Raw genomic sequence first — 19,479 nt, 5'->3', positions numbered from 1 at the left:
ACCAGCCGTTGGTGGGCATTGATAGAAATATGTGATGGTAATAAGGTTGGTTTTCAGGAAAGTATAAAGGTATTTTAATAAATGTGTTTTATACACACATACATAAACAAGATTGTTTTGGTCACTATGAAATTTTGGTATCTAACCGCCTCCGCTGTGGCTGGTAAATGATGTCCTCATTGAAATGTTTTTCTTTACATTTTAAAAATTGTTTGCATTTTTAAAATGGTCACATTTCCCACAGATCTTCAAACTGGCAGATTTATAGTATTTTGTTTTTAATGTTGATTGTTTTAATGCAGGTAATAAAAACATAAAAATGTGAACTTCATTGATTATTACATAGCTGTTGAGGCATGCTATAATGTCAAATGTATCGGCCTGAATGTGACTGGTGACAAACATCAGAAAAACTTAACAGCAGAAAGAAGAGAGGAAAAGATCCTGACAAAAAGGATGTTTATACTACAATACTCATAAGAGCATCCCTGGACAACACAAAAGGACCGTCATGGAAACTCTGTATCAATTTATCCTCTTTATTAAATGACCTAATGAACACTTTTTACATTTAAAACAAATAAAAATAGAAGCTCAATTTAACAAGCTCAACAGTTTATTCATGTGACTTTATCATATTTTAATATAATATAATAAATAATTATATTTTCTTTCTGCGAAGTCCAACCAAATTCTTGAAGAATTACATTTGACAACTACAGTGTCACTGTACAGATAAGATGCCATTTGATGTACCATGGTTTATGATCTCTTGGATGGGGGTTTCCTGAGAGATGGAGAAAGAAGAAGAAGACATTCAAATTAAACAATTGTGATTGCATAGTTAAAAATACAGCACCTACAAACACAAAACATGAACTTCCAAACTGTCTTTGTGACAAGTAAAACGCTTCATCCTCACATGTTAATGTTAACATTGTTCCCGGCACCAATGTGTCCGATGTATCCCATTCCCATGTTTGTTGCATTGCCAATAATTATTTGGGCTCCTTTTCCTCCTGCTGAAATATAAAGAATAATAAATGGAATAGTCTTGAATCTGTAGTGTACACATTGTAGTGTTATACATGAGTATGTAAATAATAGTGAAAGTGCCCACTTCTAGCACCTCGCCACGAGGCACAGGTCTCACCGTTCACAATGCAGTTGTTCCCTACACCAAAGCCTCCTGCATTGTGTCCCATAGCAACGTTGCTCATGTTCCCAATATCTATTTTGACTCCTTCTCCTCCTGTTGAAATATAAAGACTCATAAATAGAATCACATAAACAGTTGATCTTACTCTGATCTGCAGTACATGAGTAAGGTCAGGCTCAGACTGACATTAGGACTGCATAACAAAATGTCAGCCCCCCTTCAGTCTTTTCATTGAGACTACTGTGTTGGCAAAGATGAGGGTAATTGCAGGGGTGGCCAATCAAATATAAACAGTGTAATTCCACTGTTTACCTCATGATTATCAAGGCAGAAGATAAAATGATTGCCACCTTGATTAATTTCAGTTTTATAAACTGCTGTGTAATGAACAAATCAGAAACTATTTCCATTCCTCATAATCTTCCAGAACTTACCATTTACATTGCAGTTGTTCCCTGCACCAATGTCTCCAACGTTGGCTCCAACATCCATGTTGCGTATGTTGCCAATATTTACTTCTATTCCTTTTCCCCCTGTTGAATTACAGTAAGTTATAGATACAACAGATTCACATGAACTAATTATCTCTCAAATTCTAAATTTATTATACAAGCAACACGTAAGAAAGTGCTCATCCAATGATATCACACACACTACTTACCGCTCACATTGCAGTTGTTCTTTGCACCAATGTTTCCAACATTGGTTCCAACATCCATGTTGTGTATGTTGCCCATATCTACTTTGACTCCTTGTCCTCCTGTTGAATTACAGTAAGTTATAGATACAGAAGCACATGAACTGATAATCTTACTCAAATTCTAATCTTATTATACGAGTAACACGTAAGAAACTGTTCATCCAACGATATTACACACACTACTTACCGCTCGCATTGCAGTTGTTCTTGGCACCAATGTCTCCTATATTTTCTCCAACTGTCATGTCACTTATGTTGCCAACATTGAATTCTTTTCCTCCTGTCAACACACAAACATAGATAAATACAATCTCAAGAATACAATAACATGATCTCCTAATCTAACTGTGCATATTCCAATCTCTGAACCTGAGTTACAAATCAGAAATTATTCACTGCCAACTCCTACTAACTTTCCAGCAATATGAGATGCAGAATTCACCGCTGGCATTACCGGTGGATCCAGAGTTGCTTCCACCTCCTGTGTCACATGAGCCACTAGTATTTGTTTGGCCTCCTGTTCCTCCTTTTAAAATGTAGAGAATATGAATAAGTAAAAGAAATATTAATCACATACATTGATAATCATACTCTAACTCATGCTGTAAAGACACTGATCTCTTATCTAGACTGCATACTTCTACTTTCTCCATCTTATGACAAACAGAGCAAATCACTGACACCTGTGATACAGTGATGTAAAACTGACATGAGAGAGATCATCAATCAATGTACAGGGATTGAACTTACCGCTAATATTGATAACATTACCAGCACCAATCTGTCCTGTGTTGGTCCCAACAACAATGTCCTTGGTGTTACCAATGGAAGACATTGTTCTTTCTGAAATATACACAGACAAAGATTAAAAGCAAAATAAAAACCATGTTTAGCATCAAATGGATTCAGACAAAATTCTCAGACAAACAACTCGTGTAAAGACTCAGAACTGCAGCTTTGACTCGCTTTTAACTAGTGTTTGATGTTAATGTTGATCTTGAAATATTCTACATTCACACTAACAGAGTAAAACAAAGTCACAAACAGAGCAGAATATCAGACATGAAAATGTAAAATACAAAACAAAATGAAAATAGGTAACAAATGTTATATTTTAAAGACCGAGCTGACATTAAGCAGAGAGACACAGATATAGTCTTTATCTTACCGCTGGTTTCAGATGTTTGTCTTGTGCTGTGAAGTGAACTCGTGGAAAAGGGAAGAATCTGACTCTTTTTTTTTTTAAAGTGTCATGCACATGTTGAGGACTTCCTTTATAGTTAGCAGGTGTTTTGTTCGTTCAGCAAAGCTCTTTTTTTTCCCCCACAGAGGGGATTTTAGTCAAGTATTTCTGCATCAGCTGAGGTTCAATGACGAGAAACCAGAAAGTTAATTTTAAATTGTACTCAGAAATGTTTATTGACACTATTAAGACATTTTAAAAATAAGTATTGATAGCTTTAACTGTCCGATTCATTTAACTTTTGTGAACTCAATCGTTGCATCATTAAATACAACAATGCTCAAATGTAAGCTGAAAAAACTATAATTTGCACATTATCTGCTAGTTAAATACTTACACTAAATGCTGAGATACTTAACATTTTGAAAACAAACTCACACACAAACATTTTATACAATAAATTAAAAAATGGGGGAAAAACAGCAATTGTTACATGACATTGAAGTCCTGTTTGAAATGTTTGTAGGAATTATTGGGGATTGGTTAAATTTGGGGCTGGACGATAAAGCAATCTCGATACGGGATCACAATAAAATTTATGTCGATAACGATGATAAACTTCAGAAAATTTTTTTTACTCTATGGATAGATCCAACAGCCTATCACACAGCAGAAATAAATGCGACAACAGCCAGTCAGTCTCCAGTTTTTGGCCTCCGCGTCAAAGTACATGCTCATTTCCTACCGCAGCCATTGAGGCTATGCTAGTGCAATCATTAGCAGGGCCACAACTATCTTGAGTGCCTTTCACGTCTAAAGTAACATTTGCTGACAAAAGCTGCTCTAACTCACGGACACTTCTCTCTAGTAGAGACATCCTGTCTGCAACTGCGGAACAGTCATCACACGCCATCGTTTAACGAGGCTGCTTTGACTGCGAATGCACAAAGCTAACTGCTAAGCTAGCTAGCTAAGATAAATTAAGAGGTTACAGCAGAATAGATACTGTGTGTGTGTGTGTGCGTATATATATATATATATATATATATATATATATATAAAAGATGTAGTATAATGACTTGATGACAATTTTGCACTTTTTACTCAGATTTCTACCTCTAAAACATTTGAGAGATGTGAAAACAGAACTTGATTAATATCTTTTAAATTTATTTCATGTTAAAGTTGAGTGTATGATGTGTCAGGGCTTTTGTGATCCACTTGTTTACTTTCTTTGTCTTGGTTGTACCCCTAAACATTAGAGATGTTTGCTGCCCTGCTAAAGGAATTATATGTGATAGTAATCACAGCTTTTACTTTTATTTACATTATTTTAATAAGTTATAAGGCAAGCTAACTTGTATTTTTGTCACGGCAGATAAAGTATGTTTGCAAAGTTAAATGTTTACATTATATTCTATTTTTTATGTTAAACTATATTCTAAAGTTTAACTAATGAGCCCTTCAGCCCTCAGTCATTATCAGGATATTTTTCAAATGGCAGCATTATCAAATTATATATATTGTGCATACATACATTTTCCATAATGGTGATACATATTGATATTTTCTGAACAGTCTTATCAGTGTTTTTTTGTATGATATTGATTTTAATCAAATCACCTAGTGCTAGTTGACACTAAAATTTTGACTTATCAGGATCACTCAAATAAAAAATAAAACACATATATTGTTATTTGTATGTATTGTATATTTGTCCTTTTATAAAACAATAAGCTGACCACTGTGTCATTATATTTAATTCTTTAGTAGATTTAGCCGCACAGTTCAAAGTTTGAATACATTTGATATCTTGACATTAATCTCTTTTTTTCATTCCCATGTGAGAGCACCTCCCAAAACCTCTGCTATTAGAGGAAGAGTGCACTCACAGATACTTTGCTGTATCTGTGTGAATGTAGACAATTACCCATCTCTTCTTCCAAACTGTTACAGGTTTAAAGCTGGGTGATATTACCTGAAAATTCAACCTCAAAACGTATCCCTTATGGATTCATGATTTGTATGTTTTTTTTCTCTACACAAACTTAAAACAATAACCACAACATTAAAACACATGGAGGCGTTTATTGATTTCTTCAGGCTTTGTTTTCTGTATCAACTCAGCATATTTTCCCTCTGTTATTATGACACAAATTAACTTTGGTGCAGCCACTTTTTTTGTAGAAGTTTTATAATAAGTTGAAGGGAGATTATCTGTGTGTAATCAAGTTAAAACAAATGATTTTTAGGTTAAATACTGGATTTCTTAGCTAGAAAACCCAACTGCTGGTTATTTAATTTCCTGACAAAACAGCTCTGCATGTTACAGCATGAACACAAAGCAACATTGGAAACAAATTCATGTTTGAATGAAGGTGACAGATAAATAAATTTCCAAGGCACTGAATATCGACCAGAGTACAATAAAGTCAGTCATAAAAAATGAAAAAATACTAAATCTTCAGCCAAAGATTCATTTATTTTCAGAATTTAACATTTTTTAATGCTGTGTTAAAGGACATTTCAATTATCTGCCATAATAAAGCAAATGATTCATGATTTTTAGAAGAGTTGTCCTTTCATCTGCTGGACGGCAATTTCCTAAAAGACAGAAAGAGACAGAAACAAAGAGAGTGAGAAAGAGTAAAATACAAATATTGATGAGAAAATGAGGATTATATACTTCTACAATGAAGCATTCACAGGAACAATTAACATGCATAAACATGTCACATCTCATCTGATACTGTGTCCTATGTCACAAGTAAATCTCTGATCTGTCTTCTTACCTCAGCTGATGTTAATCTTGTTCCCTGAACCAATGCAACCTGTGTTAGAACCAGCTGTAATCTTTTCAGTGTTGCCAACACTTGCATTGGCTCCCATTTTGCCTGTTGAAATAAGAGGATTGAGAGAAGAAATAAAAAGCTATTCACTGAAACACAGATGCTAATATTTGAAGATGAGTAATGAATAAAAAATTAATTGCTCATACCTCCCTAACAATATGAGAAATAACTCACCCTGAATCTCGTTCTTTGCTCCAATGTCTCCTGTATTATCTCCTGTAACTTTGACATGGCCAGTGTTGCCCACAGACGAATGGTGTCCAACTTGTCCTGGAAGAGAAGTCATGAAAACATTGTCATAAGACTGTCAAGACAACCTGACAGAAAAGTGCAGTCACACTTGGACTTACCACTAATTTTATTGTCAGAACCAACCAGCCCTTGATTCGCCCCAATATTAACGTCCTCTGTGTTACCGATTTTTTTATCCATTGTTGCTGCTGAAATCTAGAGAGGCAGACAACAACTTAGTGACAAGATGTACACTTCAGTTAAACTCTTGTCAAGAATCTAGAGCTTTGACTTGCTGCTTATTTGCGATTTTAATTTTGGGCTGTTCTACTTTAGGATAAAGTATAAGACAAAGTACAAAGTAGCAGACAGCAGTTGACACAGACATGAAGCTGAGAGACACACATATATATGCAGTCTTTATCTTACCACTGGTTTCAGATATCTTGTGCTGTGAGGTGAGATTGTTGAATTAAGGAGAGAAGACTCTGCTTTTATACATCTCCTGCACATGCGTGTTCATGTCTTTTGGGGTTTAGGAAGAGGAACTTCCTTAATGTAGTTAACAGGTATTTTGTTGGTTCAGCCAAAAAACAAACAAAAAAAAACCTCCCACATCTGAAGAGGAAATGCCTCCTGCAGGCTGAAGTTCACCTTCTGAAACATCTACTATTACAGAACAAGTAACCAATCTTCATAACAGAGACTCAAGTTATGAAACTTATTCTACTTTCTTCACTTAATTTTATAAATGCAGACACATTGCAGATCCAGATTTAAACTCACTCACATATTTGGTTATCTATTCAGTCATAATTAGCCAAACTTATGGTCAGTAATTTGTTCAACATTGTACTTGATGAAACCAAACTTATTTCAAATCACTGTTGAAACATTACCCCAATAGTTCCCATCCTTGGAAGTATTTGATCTTCAAGCCAAATTTATAGTGATCAATCAATATGATTGACAAGTGTCCTTTCAGTTTAGTTCCTTTAACAAAATCAGTTAAATTGTAATGTTGCCATTGATCTAAAAACCCCAAAAAGAACCAAATGTTGCTCATAAATAACTAAAAATTCGAAATATCAACTGAGTACTTATGTGTTTAAACAAACTGGACACTATTGTTATATTTATGAGTTATTAAACATTAAGCATTCAAAAACTTAATGTGAATTACTTTCAATTTACTTTTTTTAAATGTCCATACTGAAATCACAAATCCATCGTCAATCACAAGAATACATTGTGACATTAACCTAAACTTTTAGCTCTGGTTTAGATGTTCAGATGACCTGAAGCTTTACTTTCAGTTTGAGTTTGTAGCTGCCACAAACTAAATCATGTGAATCATCTTGGTTGTTAATAACAACATAGTCATCATAAATCAGAAAAGACAAATAAGGATGTGAGTATTTTCTTGACTTTCTAGCTTTAAACCAACATGCAGAACTGGCTGATTTTAGGATTCAAGCTCCATATAATGTCACTTTTTTTAGGTCATTCTTGACCATGGTTAGTTCCTCTCACTGCAGTTCTGTGCTTCTTTATGCACTTTCTTGTTCCTTAAATTTTGCTGTTCTCAAAACCTCTGTGAAGGGTATAGTAGCTAATAAAGAGATAACACTGTAGGTTTATTGCCTTACATTCTTTAAAGAGGACCTATTATGCTCATTTCCGCTCTAAATTTTTATTTTTGAACTCCACTAGAGTAGCTCGGCATGATTCAAAGTTCAAAAACTCCTTATTTATCTTATACTGGCCCTTTATGTGGCCCCTCAATATACACAGTTTCTCTTACAGTCCGTTTTAGCTCCTGTCTCTTTAAGGCCCCCCTCCCAATGAGTCCACTCTGTTCTGATTGGACAGTTTTACATATCAGGGTTGCGTAACTATACCGTCAATGCAAACCAAGCATTTCCTGCTTTACTGCTTCAAATTAAAAGCTTTTAAATGACTAACTGACTTTTATTGTGAAGAATTTACAGGAAGTAAAAACGTGTTCCTCACTGAACAGAGCTTAGCAGAGCTTGTTAGCAGCGCTAAAAATTGGTCAAAACAACGACATTTGGAGCTATTTGGAGCTATTTGTTCAGCGGATCAGTTAGAAATCATGCAGGGAGGAATAGTATAAGCAGAAACAGCCACAGTGAGATGTATTATGAAGAGCTGCAGACAACCAGCTCACCTCCAACAGGTAAATTACTTATTTTACTTTGCTATGCTGTGTAATGGCGTCGTGGCTTGGCTTAACTACTACCAGAGTGAGCAGCGAACTCGCACGCTGTGCACGTAGCTGATGTCCATATAAAGAAATCTGTCACGAACTGACATCAGCTCGGGCTGAAAGTGGAAAAAAACGTTGGAAACTTCGCGTTCAGAGCAGTCTGAAGCTGCTGCTTTTTGTTCACAGGGATTACTGCTACATACGTTTACCTCGTTATTTGACACGTTGGCCACTTATAACACGAACATCCGACATTGAGACATTATATATATGTCTGAAAATGAAGAAAAGCATAATACCTAGCCTTTAAGTTAGTCATCTCAGAGTAAAATACCCTTCACATGAATGATATTTTAACTTCTTTTTGTGATAGGGTCCAATTATGCTAGCAGCTTATTTCAATGATTTTATTGTAGCAATAAAACCAGGTTTTTATTTCTCACCATAGGCCATATCTCCTTTGTGGACTAGAATCTAGTCACTAGATTAATGTCATCACATCTTTGTCCATGAGTGTGGATGTAGCCCCACCTTTCTGTCGCTCTACACTTATTACTTGTCGTGAGTAATAAAGTTTTAAGAAACAGTTTTAAAAAATATTGATTTGGATCAAATTTACAGTATTTTTATATTTATAAAAGACTGAAAACTTTTTTATTTAACAAATTACCACCAAGTTAATCCAAAATTTAAATGCCAACTGTATTTTTGAGACATTTCAGTCTGTCTGTTTTCAGAACTGCAGCACTGAATGATAATTTTGTTTTTTCTGGATTATATCTTCTGATAATTTATCTCAAGATCCTCATTGACAGACTTAAGTGGTGAGCTGGTCTATCTGGGGCAAGTCTTAGTTTCTTCAAATGATCAGATAAAACATTTTCAGTTCAGTTGGTGAACAGATGTCTGATTTTACTGTAGTATATTTTGGAGTGCCTCAGGGGTCTGCTCTAGGGCCTGTTTTATTCTCAATCCACATGCTACCCCTTGGTCTTTTAATAAGACTTTTAATATCTCTCTCTACACGGTATGTTCCCATTAGTCCTCTTGAAATGAAGAGAAAACCTGATATGTTTCTTTTGACTTTGATGAAAAACAATGCAAAGACAATTTCATGCAGCATGTTGACTTTATTTTCAAATGTTGTTGTTTTTTACATTAAACTCGATGAGTCTCTGATTTTTGCCGATTTCACATCATGAATTTGACACTTGCTGTTGTGTTAAAAGATATTTCAACTATAGGACATAATTATCTGGCTGAGTGGTTTGTGATCTGTTGGAGAGCAGTTTCCTAAGAGAGAAAAAGAGGTGAAGGAAGAAGGGAGAGCAAAACAGAGTTAAAGAATTTATCAAAAATTGTGAGAGAACACTGATTGTAAAGAAATGATACATTCACAGGAAATATTAACACACACAAACATGTTATATGCACATGTACACATTTATTACTGCGTCCTATGTGATCAGTAAATCTGAGTTTCCTTCTTACCTCAACTAATGTTAATGCGGTTCCCTGAACCAATGGATCCTGAGTTATTACCAACAGTAACATTACTGATGTTGCCAATACTTGAATTGGCTCCGATTTCTCCTGTTGAAATACCAGGAATATGAAAATTGAAAGCAGTTAATCATTCTTAGATTTGTGCTGTACTGAAGATAATGTCTGAACATGAGTAATGACTCACATACCACCCACTTTTAGAAAGATAACCCACCAGTCACAGTGTAGTTGTTCCTTCCACCGATGCATCCTCGATTTGTTCCAGAAACATGAATGTTGCTGATATTACCCAGAGAAATATTTTTCCTATTGCCTGAAGAGGAGACGACATGAGAGAAGACAATGTCATAAAAAAAAAAACTCTCCAGATGATCGCACAGAAAGATAAATAATCTGTAAGAAGTCTTCTCTGATGTGCAGAGGTTGACTTACCTTCAACATAGTACTCATTCTCACCACCAATCCCTCCTTCACCACAACCAGCGGTGATGTTTTCCTTGTTGTCAGTGTCGAAAGATGTTGGTCGTGCTGAAATGTGGACAGAAGTATCCAAAAAGATGAAGAAAAATGATAAAAGAAAAAATATTGTTCTGTTAAATCTCATGTCAACTCCGCAGCTGTGACACAGTTGTTACTGGCTGACTGTCATGTTTTTGATTTACGATCACATCTGGGACACAGCGTCAGTTTAATGTGTAACATGTAAATGTAAACAAATAAAAATCATGAAGACAGAGCTGTTGATCCAGACATGAAGAGTATGAGGGGGTTGAACTTTGCTGTGATGTTGATCTGAGGAAACAATACTGTGCTTTCTCAGGTATCATGCACAGGTGATCATGTATTAGGAAGATATTATCTGTTCTGGAAAAATGGTTTATTGATTCAGCTTCTGCCCTCATTTCCACAGAATCTAAGGGGGGGGGGGTGTTTGTCTAACAGTGTTGCATCAACAAGTGTTCAATAACAAAACCAAGAACTGATTCCAAAAATTACTTCACAAATGTTCTCAGGCTTTAAGAAGACATTTTGCAAAAAATGGCTTTTCAATTTTAAGTGAAACCGTTATCAGAAGTCTTGAAATAAGATCAAATTACTGAAAATAAGATAAGTGCTATTCTTGTTTCTAGACAACAAAACCTCTCATAGGGAAAACTTGTATATGACAGGTTTTAAAAAAAAATGAACACATACGACCAAAAGTCTAAACCTTGAAATTATATATTTTGCCTGAATATAAAGATGAGAATGCAAGTTAAAAGACTAAAACTTGAAATAAGATGTTTTTTGTCTTGAAACTGCAGAGTTTACAATAAGTGTCGAAGGAAACTGGAGGTCTTGTAACAGACATCTCTTGTATCTAACTAAACATAACGCCAAATAAGATAAAATTGCTAATTAAGACGAAGCAAGTGAAACTTACTCAAATTAAGTCAAACAACCTTCAGCATAGTCGGTGATAATCCAATTCATATTCAAAACAAGTCAGATTAGATTTTAAATTTGAATATGAGATTATTTCACTTAATTAGAAGTAAAGCTTAAACTAAATAAGCAAAACAAAAAAACTTGATTAAACTAATAATCTTAAATAATATTCAATACAATATTGATAATTGCTTCAGTCATTTCAGTAAAAATGACAAAAACACACTGGTTCCAACTTCTTTTTCTTGTGAATAATTGATGGTTTTCTTAGTCTGATGATAAACTGAATGTCTTTTTAGACAGCAGGTCAGACAAACAAAGTAATTTGAAGACTTTCGGTCTGCAGAAGTTATGATGACAATTTGTTGTTATTTTCTAACATTTTATGGACCAAACAATTAATAAATGAATCTGCAAAATAGAACAGAATAATTGATAAAGAAAATAATCATTAATTACAACTATAGATGTGATGATAATGAGTAAAAAATTCAAAATCATGCAATAAAAAAAATTCCAATATGTTGCGATGTTGTTTCAAATCTTACATTTTCATTTCACAGTTCAAGTGTAGCTAGTATGAAGTATTTCTATTCAATTTTATTAATCAATATCCAAGTCCATTATGACAATGACACCAATAGGATCAGTGTGGAGAACCAGCGGACTTAAATTGATTTGCATAAAACCTGTATCTTCAAAGTCTTAGAGGGCCTGTTATTTTCTAGTGACAAATTTACCCCTAATCAAGACTTGGTTCTAGCATATATGAAATTTGTTGAGGAAGATGTACAGGTAATGTGACTGAGTGAATAGTTCAGTGTGAAACATGACAAACTATATGTGTGAGTGTTTATGTGTTTATGTTTCCTTGCACATAAGCTTGTTTACAGTTGGACCTGTTCTCAATCACGTTCACAAGCACTTTCTCAAAACTGTACTGGAAATAGAGGAAGATTGAAAAAACAAAGAAAATCAAGAGCAGAAGTCAAAAAGGAGATGTGGAAGAGTTTTGTGAAGAGTTTCGGTCCGCAGACCTTCATCAGGTTATTGGTATTTAATAACCTGATGAAGGTCCAGCCCACATAGTCTGGAAACGTACCCAATAATTCTCCTCTAATTGCAAGCACAGAAGACAGTGTACGGGAGTTCTTTGTTATACTGTTGACACATGATTTTCTCCAACACACCTGTCGATCTGCAGGTGTGCATAAAAGTTCTATTCCTAAAAAAGAAGAGTTTGAAAGGAGAAGACAAGAAGAACGAGATGACCTTAAAGTGTGTTACTAATGTATTGAACCTCCAGAACAGCTTCAGTGCTTCTTAGATGGTAGATTCTTAAAATCTCTGAACTCTTCTGGAAAAGCCTCTTTGGAAAGTTATTCCCTCATTTGGTGTTTTGAAGATGGTGCCGCTGTCTAAAACGTCACTCCAATATCTCCCATAGGTGTTAAACTGGTTTGAGATGTGGTAACTGTGATGGTCAAAGTAAACTATGATTCATATCATCATAATCATCAAACTTGTTCAGTGAGCCTCTGCATTTGTTATGTTCCTCCGCACAGAACAATCTTTGTCACTGAGGACAGGTCATGTCATCATCTGCTGATAATTAAATGTCGTAGTTTGATTATTATCTTAATTTGTTCTGAGGTAAAATGATGAAGTATATTCTTAAAGGGGAACTTCACTGATTTTATACACCAAAAATCAGTTTACTAGTCATGAGGAGTACTACTGTGTTTAGTCTGTGAAACCAGTTCTACAATATCTTCTGTGGACATTAATAACTAGTAATACCTGGGATGGGGCTTGGCGTATTTTTTAAACCAAAATCCTGTGTTACAGACTTTGTGTAGTTCGAAGACGTGAATATTTACCAAGCAGGGAGGGTCTAACAAAAGAGATGATTGAGTTGCTTTATAGTAGTAGGATCAACAATTTTTTTAAACTTCCAAATCAGGATGGCCTCTACTGCATCAGTTTTGACTATAATTTAGTCATCTAAGTTAACTAATGTGAAAACTGTGAGTGTAGCCTACATACAGTATGTATAACCAGCCATTCATGGGCATTGATAGAAATATATGATGGAAACAAGGTTGGTTTTCAGGATAGTATAAAGGTATTTTGATAAATGTGTTTTACACGAACATACATGTACAAGATTGTTTTGGTCACTATGAAATTTTGGTATCTAACCGCCTCCGCTGTGGCTGGTGAATAATGTTCTCATTGAAATTGCTATCATTTTTAAAATGGTCACATTTCTCACAGAGTTTCAAACTGGCAGATTTATAGTATTTTGTTTTTAATGTTGATTGTTTTAATGCAGGTTATAACAACGTAAAATATGAACTTCATTGATTATTACATAGCTGTTGATGCATGCTATAACGTCAGATGTATCGGCCTGAATATGACTGGTGACAAACATCAGAAAAACCTAATGAACACTTTTTATATTTAAAACAAATAAAAATAGAAGCTCAATTTAATAAGCTCAACAGTTTATTCATGTGACTTTATCATATTTTAATATAATATAATAAATAATTATATTTTCTTTCTGCGAAGTCCAACCAAATTCTTGAAGAATTACATTTGACAACTACAGTGTCACTGTACAGATAAGATGCCATTTGATGTACCATGGTTTATGATCTCTTGGATGGGGGTTTCCTGAGAGATGGAGAAAGAAGAAGAAGACATTCAAATTAAACAATTGTGATTGCATAGTTAAAAATACAGCACCTACAAACACAAAATATGAACTTCCAAACTGTCTTTGTGACAAGTAAAACACTTCATCCTCACATGTTAATGTTAACATTGTTCCCGGCACCAATGTGTCCGATGTATCCCATTCCCATGTTTGTTGCATTGCCAATAATTATTTGGGCTCCTTTTCCTCCTGCTGAAATATAAAGAATAATAAATGGAATAGTCTTGAATCTGTAGTGTACACATTGTAGTGTTATACATGAGTATGTAAATAATAGTGAAAGTGCCCACTTCTAGCACCTCGCAACGAGGCACAGGTCTCACCGTTCACAATGCAGTTGTTCCCTACACCAAAGCCTCCTGCATTGTGTCCCATAGCAACGTTGCTCATGTTCCCAATATCTATTTTGACTCCTTCTCCTCCTGTTGAAATATAAAGACTCATAAATAGAATCACATAAACAGTTGATCTTACTCTGATCTGCAGTACATGAGTAAGGTCAGGCTCAGACCGACATTAGCACTGCATAACAAAATGTCAGCACCCCTTCAGTCTTTTCATTGAGACTACTGTGTTGGCAAAGATGAGGGTAATTGCAGGGGTGGCCAATCAAATATAAACAGTGTAATTCCACTGTTTACCTCATGATTATCAAGGCAGAAGATAAAATGATTGCCATGATTTTAATGTTGATCTTGAAATATTCAATATTCACAGTAACAGAGTAAGACAGAGTCACAGGATCAGCTGAATATCAGACATGAAAATGTAAAATACAAAACAAAATGAAAATGGGTAACAAATGTTATATTTTAAAGGCAGAGAGACACAGATATAGTCTTTATCTTACCACTGGTTTCAGATGTTTGTCTCGTGCTGTGAAGTGAACTTGTTGAAGAGGGAAGAATCTGACTTTTTTTTTTTTTTTTTTTTTTTTTTTTTTGGCGTACACATGAGGACTTCCTTTATAGTTAGTAGGTGTTTCATTTGTTCAGCAAAGCTCATTTTTTTGCCACAGAGGCTTTAGAGGGGATTTTAGTCTAGTAGTGCTGCATCAGCTGAGGTTCAATGACGAGTACCCAGAAAGTACATTTTGAAGATTGATTCATTTTATAAACAGACTTACAAACTCACACACAAACATTTTACACAATTAATTTTAAAAAATGAAAAAAAAAACAGCAATCATAAAATGACATTGAAGTTCTGTTTGAAATGTTTGTAGGAATTATTGGGATTGGTTAAATTTGGGGCTGGGCAATAAGACAATCTCGATACGGGGTCGCAATAAAATTTATGTTGATGTCGATGATAAACTTTGGACAATTTTTACTTAATTTATGGATAGATCTAACAGCCTATCACACAGCAGAAATAAATGTGTCAACAGCCAGTCAGTCTCCAGTTTTTGGCCTCCATGTCAAAGTACACGTCCATTTCCTACCGCAGCCGACGAGGCCACGCTAGTGCTATCATTAGCAGGACTTTCTTGACTGCGAAGGCACAAAGCTAACTGCTAACCAACACTAGTGTTGTTTCATAAAGAAAACTAGAATCTAATGACGTGAACTAAGCACGGAAAATAACGTAGTCAGTAAGATAAATAAAGAGGTTACAGCAGAATATATATTGTGTATGTATATACAGTACTACGCAAAAGTTTTAGGCACTAAAAGTAAAGTGAGAATGCTTACAAAAATATTGCTATAAATTGTTTTAATTTATCAATTAACTTCTTACAAAGTTGAGTAAACAGCAGAAACCTAAATGAAATCAATATTTGCTGTGAGCAGCTTTGCCTTTTAAACAGCAGCAGTTCTCCTCAGTACACTTTAACACAGTTTTTCATGGTAACCTGCAGGTAGGTTGTTGTAACCATCCTGGAGAAAGAATGTTCTTCTGTGGATTTATTACTTAGGCCATCTCAGGTGCTTCTTCATGTAATCCCAGATTGACTCCATGATGTTGAGATCAGGGCTATGTGGGGGTCATACCATACCATCTGTTGCAGGACTCATCATTGTTCTTGTTGCTGAAAATAGTTCTTCATGACTCTAGCTGTATGCTAGGGGTCATTGTCATGTCATGAATAAATCTGGGACTCCTCCCTGATGGTATTGCATAATGGATAAGAATCTAAACATCTAGGGTGCCTAAAACTTTTTCACAGTACTGTATGTGTATATATATATATATGTGTGTGTGTGTGTGTGTGTGTGTGTGTGTGTGTGTGTGTGTATGTATGTATATATAATATATATATAACCTCTTTATTTATTTACAATATTTTAGTAAGTTACAAAGCAAACTGACTTGTACTGTTTTGTTATAGCAGATAGAGCATGTTTACATTTAGATGTTATTCAATATATATTATTTCATTAAAATATATTCAAAACCAAACTATGTTTGCACAGTTAAATGTTTACATTATATTATTCTATTTTTATGTTAAACTGTATTCTGAAGTTTAACTAATGAACCCTCTGGTTTCTTCAGGTTTCAGTCATTATCAGGATGCTCTTCAAATGCAGCATTATCAAATTATATATATCATGATAATTATTGATATTGATCAATAAGGATCAGACTTTGTTTTCTGTATCAACTCAGCATATTTTCCCTCCATTATTATTATTATTAGTAGTAGTAGTAGTATTGTTAAACCTTGGTGTAGCCACTTTTTTGTAGAAGTTTTATAATAAGTTGAAGGGAGATTATCTGTGTGTAATGAAGTTATAACTAATGATTTTAGGTTAAATACTGGAATTCTTAGCTAGAAAACCCAACTGCTGGTTATTTAATTTCCTGACAAAAACTACTTCATGAACACAAAGCAACATTGGAAACAAATTCATGTTTGGATGATAGATGACAAATAAATTAATTTCCAAGGCACTGAATATCCACCAGAGTACAATAAGGTCAGTCATAAAAAAAAGAAAAAATAGTAAATCAGCCAAAGACTGTGTCTTACAGTATGTGGACTTTATTTTTGGAATTTAACATTTTTTTAATACTGTGTTAAAGGACATTTCAATTATCTGCCATAATAAAGCAAATGATTCATGATTTTTAGAAGAGTTGTTGCTGTTGGAAGGCAGTTTCCTAAAAGACAAAAAGAGACAGAGACAAAGAGAGCGAGAAAAAATAAAATACAAATATTGATGAGAAAATGAGGATTATATACTTCTACAATGATGCATTCACAGGATCAATTAACACACCTTAACATGTCACATCTCATCTGATACTGTGTCCTATGTCACAAGTAAATCTCTGATCTTTCTTCTTACCTCAGCTGATATTAATCTTGTTCTTTGCACCAATGGATCCTGAGTTAACACCAACATCAACTATTCCAGTGTTGCCAACACTTGCATTGGCTCCCATATTGCCTGTTGAAATTCGAGGATTGAGAGAAGAAATAAAAAATGTATTCACCGAAACTCAGATTGTGCCATAAAGATGCTAATATTTGAAGATGAGTAATGAATAAAAAATTAATTACTCATACCTCCCTAACAATATGAGAAATAACTCACCCTGAATCTCGTTCTTTGATCCAATGTTTCCTGTTGCTGTATTCACAAGTGAGTGGATGTCACTGGTGTTGCCCACAGACGAATGGTCTCCAACTTGTCCTGTAAGAGAAGTCATGAAAACATTGTCATAAGACTGTCAAGACAACCTGACAGAAAAGTGCAGTCACACTTGGACTTACCACTAATATCATTCTCAGCACCAACATCCCCTGCATTGTTCACAACGGAAACCCTCTCAGTGTCACCAACTTTTTTATCCATTGTTGCTGCTTAAATCTAGAGAGGCAGACAACAACTTAGTGACAAAATGTACACTTCAGTTAAACTCTTGTCAAGAATCTAGAGCTTTGACTTGCTGCTTATTTGTGATTTTAATTTTGGGCTGTTCTACTTTAGGATAAAGTATAAGACAAAGTACAAAGTAGCAGACAGCAGTTGACACAGACATGAAGCTGAGAGACACACATATATATGCAGTCTTTATCTTACCACTGGTTTCAGATGTTTGTCTTGTGCTGTGAGGTGAGATTGTTGAATTAAGGAGAGAAGACTCTGCTTTTATACATCTCCTGCACATGCGTGTTCATGTCTTTTGGGGTTTAGGAGGAGGAACTTCCTTAATGTAGTTAACAGGTATTTTGTTGGTTCAGCAAAAAAACAAACAAAAAAAAAAACTCCCACATCTGAAGGGGAAATGCCTCCTGCAGGCTGAACTTCACCTCCTGAAACATCTATTATTACAGAACAAGTAACCAATCTTCATAACAGAGACTCAAGTTATGAAACTTATTCTACTTTCTTCACTTAATTTTATAAATGCAGACACTTTGCAGATCCAGATTGAAACTCACTCACATATTTGGTTATCTATTCAGTCATAATTAGCCAAACTTATGGTCAGTAATTTGTTCAACATTGTACTTGATGAAACCAAACTTATTTCAAATCACTGTTGAAACATTACCCCAATAGTTCCCATCCTTGGAAGTATTTGATCTTCAAGCAATTTATAGTGATCAATCAACATGATTGACAAGTGTCCTTTCAGTTTAGTTCCTTTAACAAAATCAGTTTAATTGTGATGTTGCCATTGATCTAAAAACCCCAAAAAGAACCAAATGTTGCTCATAAATAACTAAAAATTCTAAATATCAACTGAGTACTTATGTGTTTAAACAAACTGGACACTATTGTTATATTTATGAGTTATTAAACATTAAGCATTCAAACACTTAATGTGAATTACTTTCAATTTACTTTTTTTAAATGTCCATACTGAAATCACAAATCCATCGTGAATCACAAGAATACATTGTGACATTAACCTAAACTTTTAGCTCTGGTTTAGATGTTCAGATGACCTGAAGCTTCACTTCCAGTTTGAGTTTGTAGCTGCCACAAACTAAATCATGTGAATCATCTTGGTTGTTAATAACAACATAGTCATCATAAATCAGCAAAGACAAATAAGGATGTGAATATTTTCTTGACTTTCTAGCTTTAAACCAACATGCACAACTGGCTGATTTAGGATTCAAGCTCCATATAATGTCACTTTTTTTAGGTCATTCTTGACCATGGTTAGTTCCTCTCACTGCAGTTCTGTGCTTCTTTATGCACTTTCTTGTTCCTTAAATTTTGCTGTTCTCAAAACCTCTGTGAAGGGTATAGTAGCTAATAAAGAGATAACACTGTAGGTTTATTGCCTTATATTCTTTAAAGAGGAATTATGCTCATTTCAGCTCTAAATTTTTATTTTTGAACTCCACTAGAGTAGCTCGGCATGATTCAAAGTTCAAAAACTCCTTATTTATCTTATACTGGCCCTTTATGCGGCCCCTCAATATACACAGTTTCTCTTACAGTCCGTTTCAGCTCCTGTCTCTTTAAGGCCCCCCTCCCGATGAACCCACTCTGTTC

The 19,479-nt window shown here is 34.7% G+C and overlaps 3 protein-coding genes and 2 long non-coding RNA genes across 12 annotated transcripts in view; 1 reads left to right on the top strand and 4 right to left on the bottom strand.

The window, feature by feature from the left end:
• Window positions 1-4,016, bottom strand: part of LOC137195759 (uncharacterized PPE family protein PPE62-like) — a 4,043-nt gene extending 27 nt beyond the window's left edge. Inside the window, exons 1-9 of one of the 4 annotated variants that reach the window (XM_067608355.1) lie at window positions 3,028-4,014; window positions 2,610-2,702; window positions 2,314-2,385; window positions 2,047-2,139; window positions 1,821-1,919; window positions 1,594-1,692; window positions 1,154-1,252; window positions 923-1,022; window positions 1-787 (exon numbers count right to left, since the gene is read on the bottom strand). The exon at window positions 1-787 is cut by the window's left edge and continues 25 nt beyond it. In XM_067608355.1, coding sequence (XP_067464456.1) covers window positions 763-787; window positions 923-1,022; window positions 1,154-1,252; window positions 1,594-1,692; window positions 1,821-1,919; window positions 2,047-2,139; window positions 2,314-2,385; window positions 2,610-2,694 — 672 coding nt within the window. In that variant the 5' untranslated portion in view covers window positions 2,695-2,702; window positions 3,028-4,014 and the 3' untranslated portion in view covers window positions 1-762. Of the gene's footprint in view, window positions 788-922; window positions 1,023-1,153; window positions 1,253-1,593; window positions 1,693-1,820; window positions 1,920-2,046; window positions 2,140-2,301; window positions 2,386-2,609; window positions 2,703-3,027 lie in introns of all 4 variants that reach the window. The other 3 variants (XM_067608354.1, XM_067608353.1, XM_067608356.1) reach the window with 3 other exon arrangements.
• LOC137195758 (Golgi SNAP receptor complex member 1-like) overlaps window positions 1-19,479 on the top strand; it is a 31,929-nt gene that overhangs the window by 6,804 nt on the left and 5,646 nt on the right. The window lies entirely within an intron of this gene.
• LOC137195762 (type VI secretion system spike protein VgrG1b-like) lies at window positions 5,506-18,163 on the bottom strand. 5 transcript variants are annotated; one of them, XM_067608360.1, is made up of 5 exons: window positions 18,049-18,163; window positions 17,739-17,835; window positions 17,560-17,658; window positions 17,311-17,412; window positions 5,506-5,631 (listed from the first exon to the last, which is right to left on the bottom strand). In XM_067608360.1, the coding sequence occupies exons 2-4, from the start codon at window positions 17,818-17,820 to the stop codon at window positions 17,312-17,314; spliced, it is 282 nt and encodes a 93-aa protein (XP_067464461.1). In that variant the 5' UTR covers window positions 17,821-17,835; window positions 18,049-18,163; the 3' UTR covers window positions 5,506-5,631; window position 17,311. The 5 variants fall into 5 exon arrangements, with proteins under 5 accessions (XP_067464461.1, XP_067464465.1, XP_067464464.1 ...); XM_067608364.1 differs by lacking the exons at window positions 17,311-17,412; window positions 17,560-17,658 and adding exons at window positions 5,835-5,936; window positions 6,069-6,164 and having other exon boundaries at window positions 5,506-5,646; XM_067608363.1 differs by lacking the exons at window positions 17,311-17,412; window positions 17,560-17,658; window positions 17,739-17,835 and adding exons at window positions 5,835-5,936; window positions 6,069-6,164; window positions 6,245-6,341 and having other exon boundaries at window positions 5,506-5,646; window positions 18,049-18,161.
• On the bottom strand, window positions 9,466-10,654 carry LOC137195763 (uncharacterized). The gene is made up of 4 exons (XR_010931158.1): window positions 10,294-10,654; window positions 10,076-10,174; window positions 9,847-9,948; window positions 9,466-9,648 (listed from the first exon to the last, which is right to left on the bottom strand). It is a non-coding gene; the product is annotated as an uncharacterized lncRNA (long non-coding RNA).
• LOC137195764 (uncharacterized) lies at window positions 13,807-14,824 on the bottom strand. The gene is made up of 3 exons (XR_010931159.1): window positions 14,338-14,824; window positions 14,107-14,206; window positions 13,807-13,971 (listed from the first exon to the last, which is right to left on the bottom strand). It is a non-coding gene; the product is annotated as an uncharacterized lncRNA (long non-coding RNA).

Source organism: Thunnus thynnus, chromosome 13 (genome assembly GCF_963924715.1).
Source record: "Thunnus thynnus chromosome 13, fThuThy2.1, whole genome shotgun sequence".
In the NCBI taxonomy this organism is placed as follows: Eukaryota; Metazoa; Chordata; class Actinopteri; order Scombriformes; family Scombridae; genus Thunnus; species Thunnus thynnus.
The sequence above is the reverse complement of the archived record's forward strand: the minus strand, read 5'-3'. Positions and strand labels throughout refer to the sequence as shown.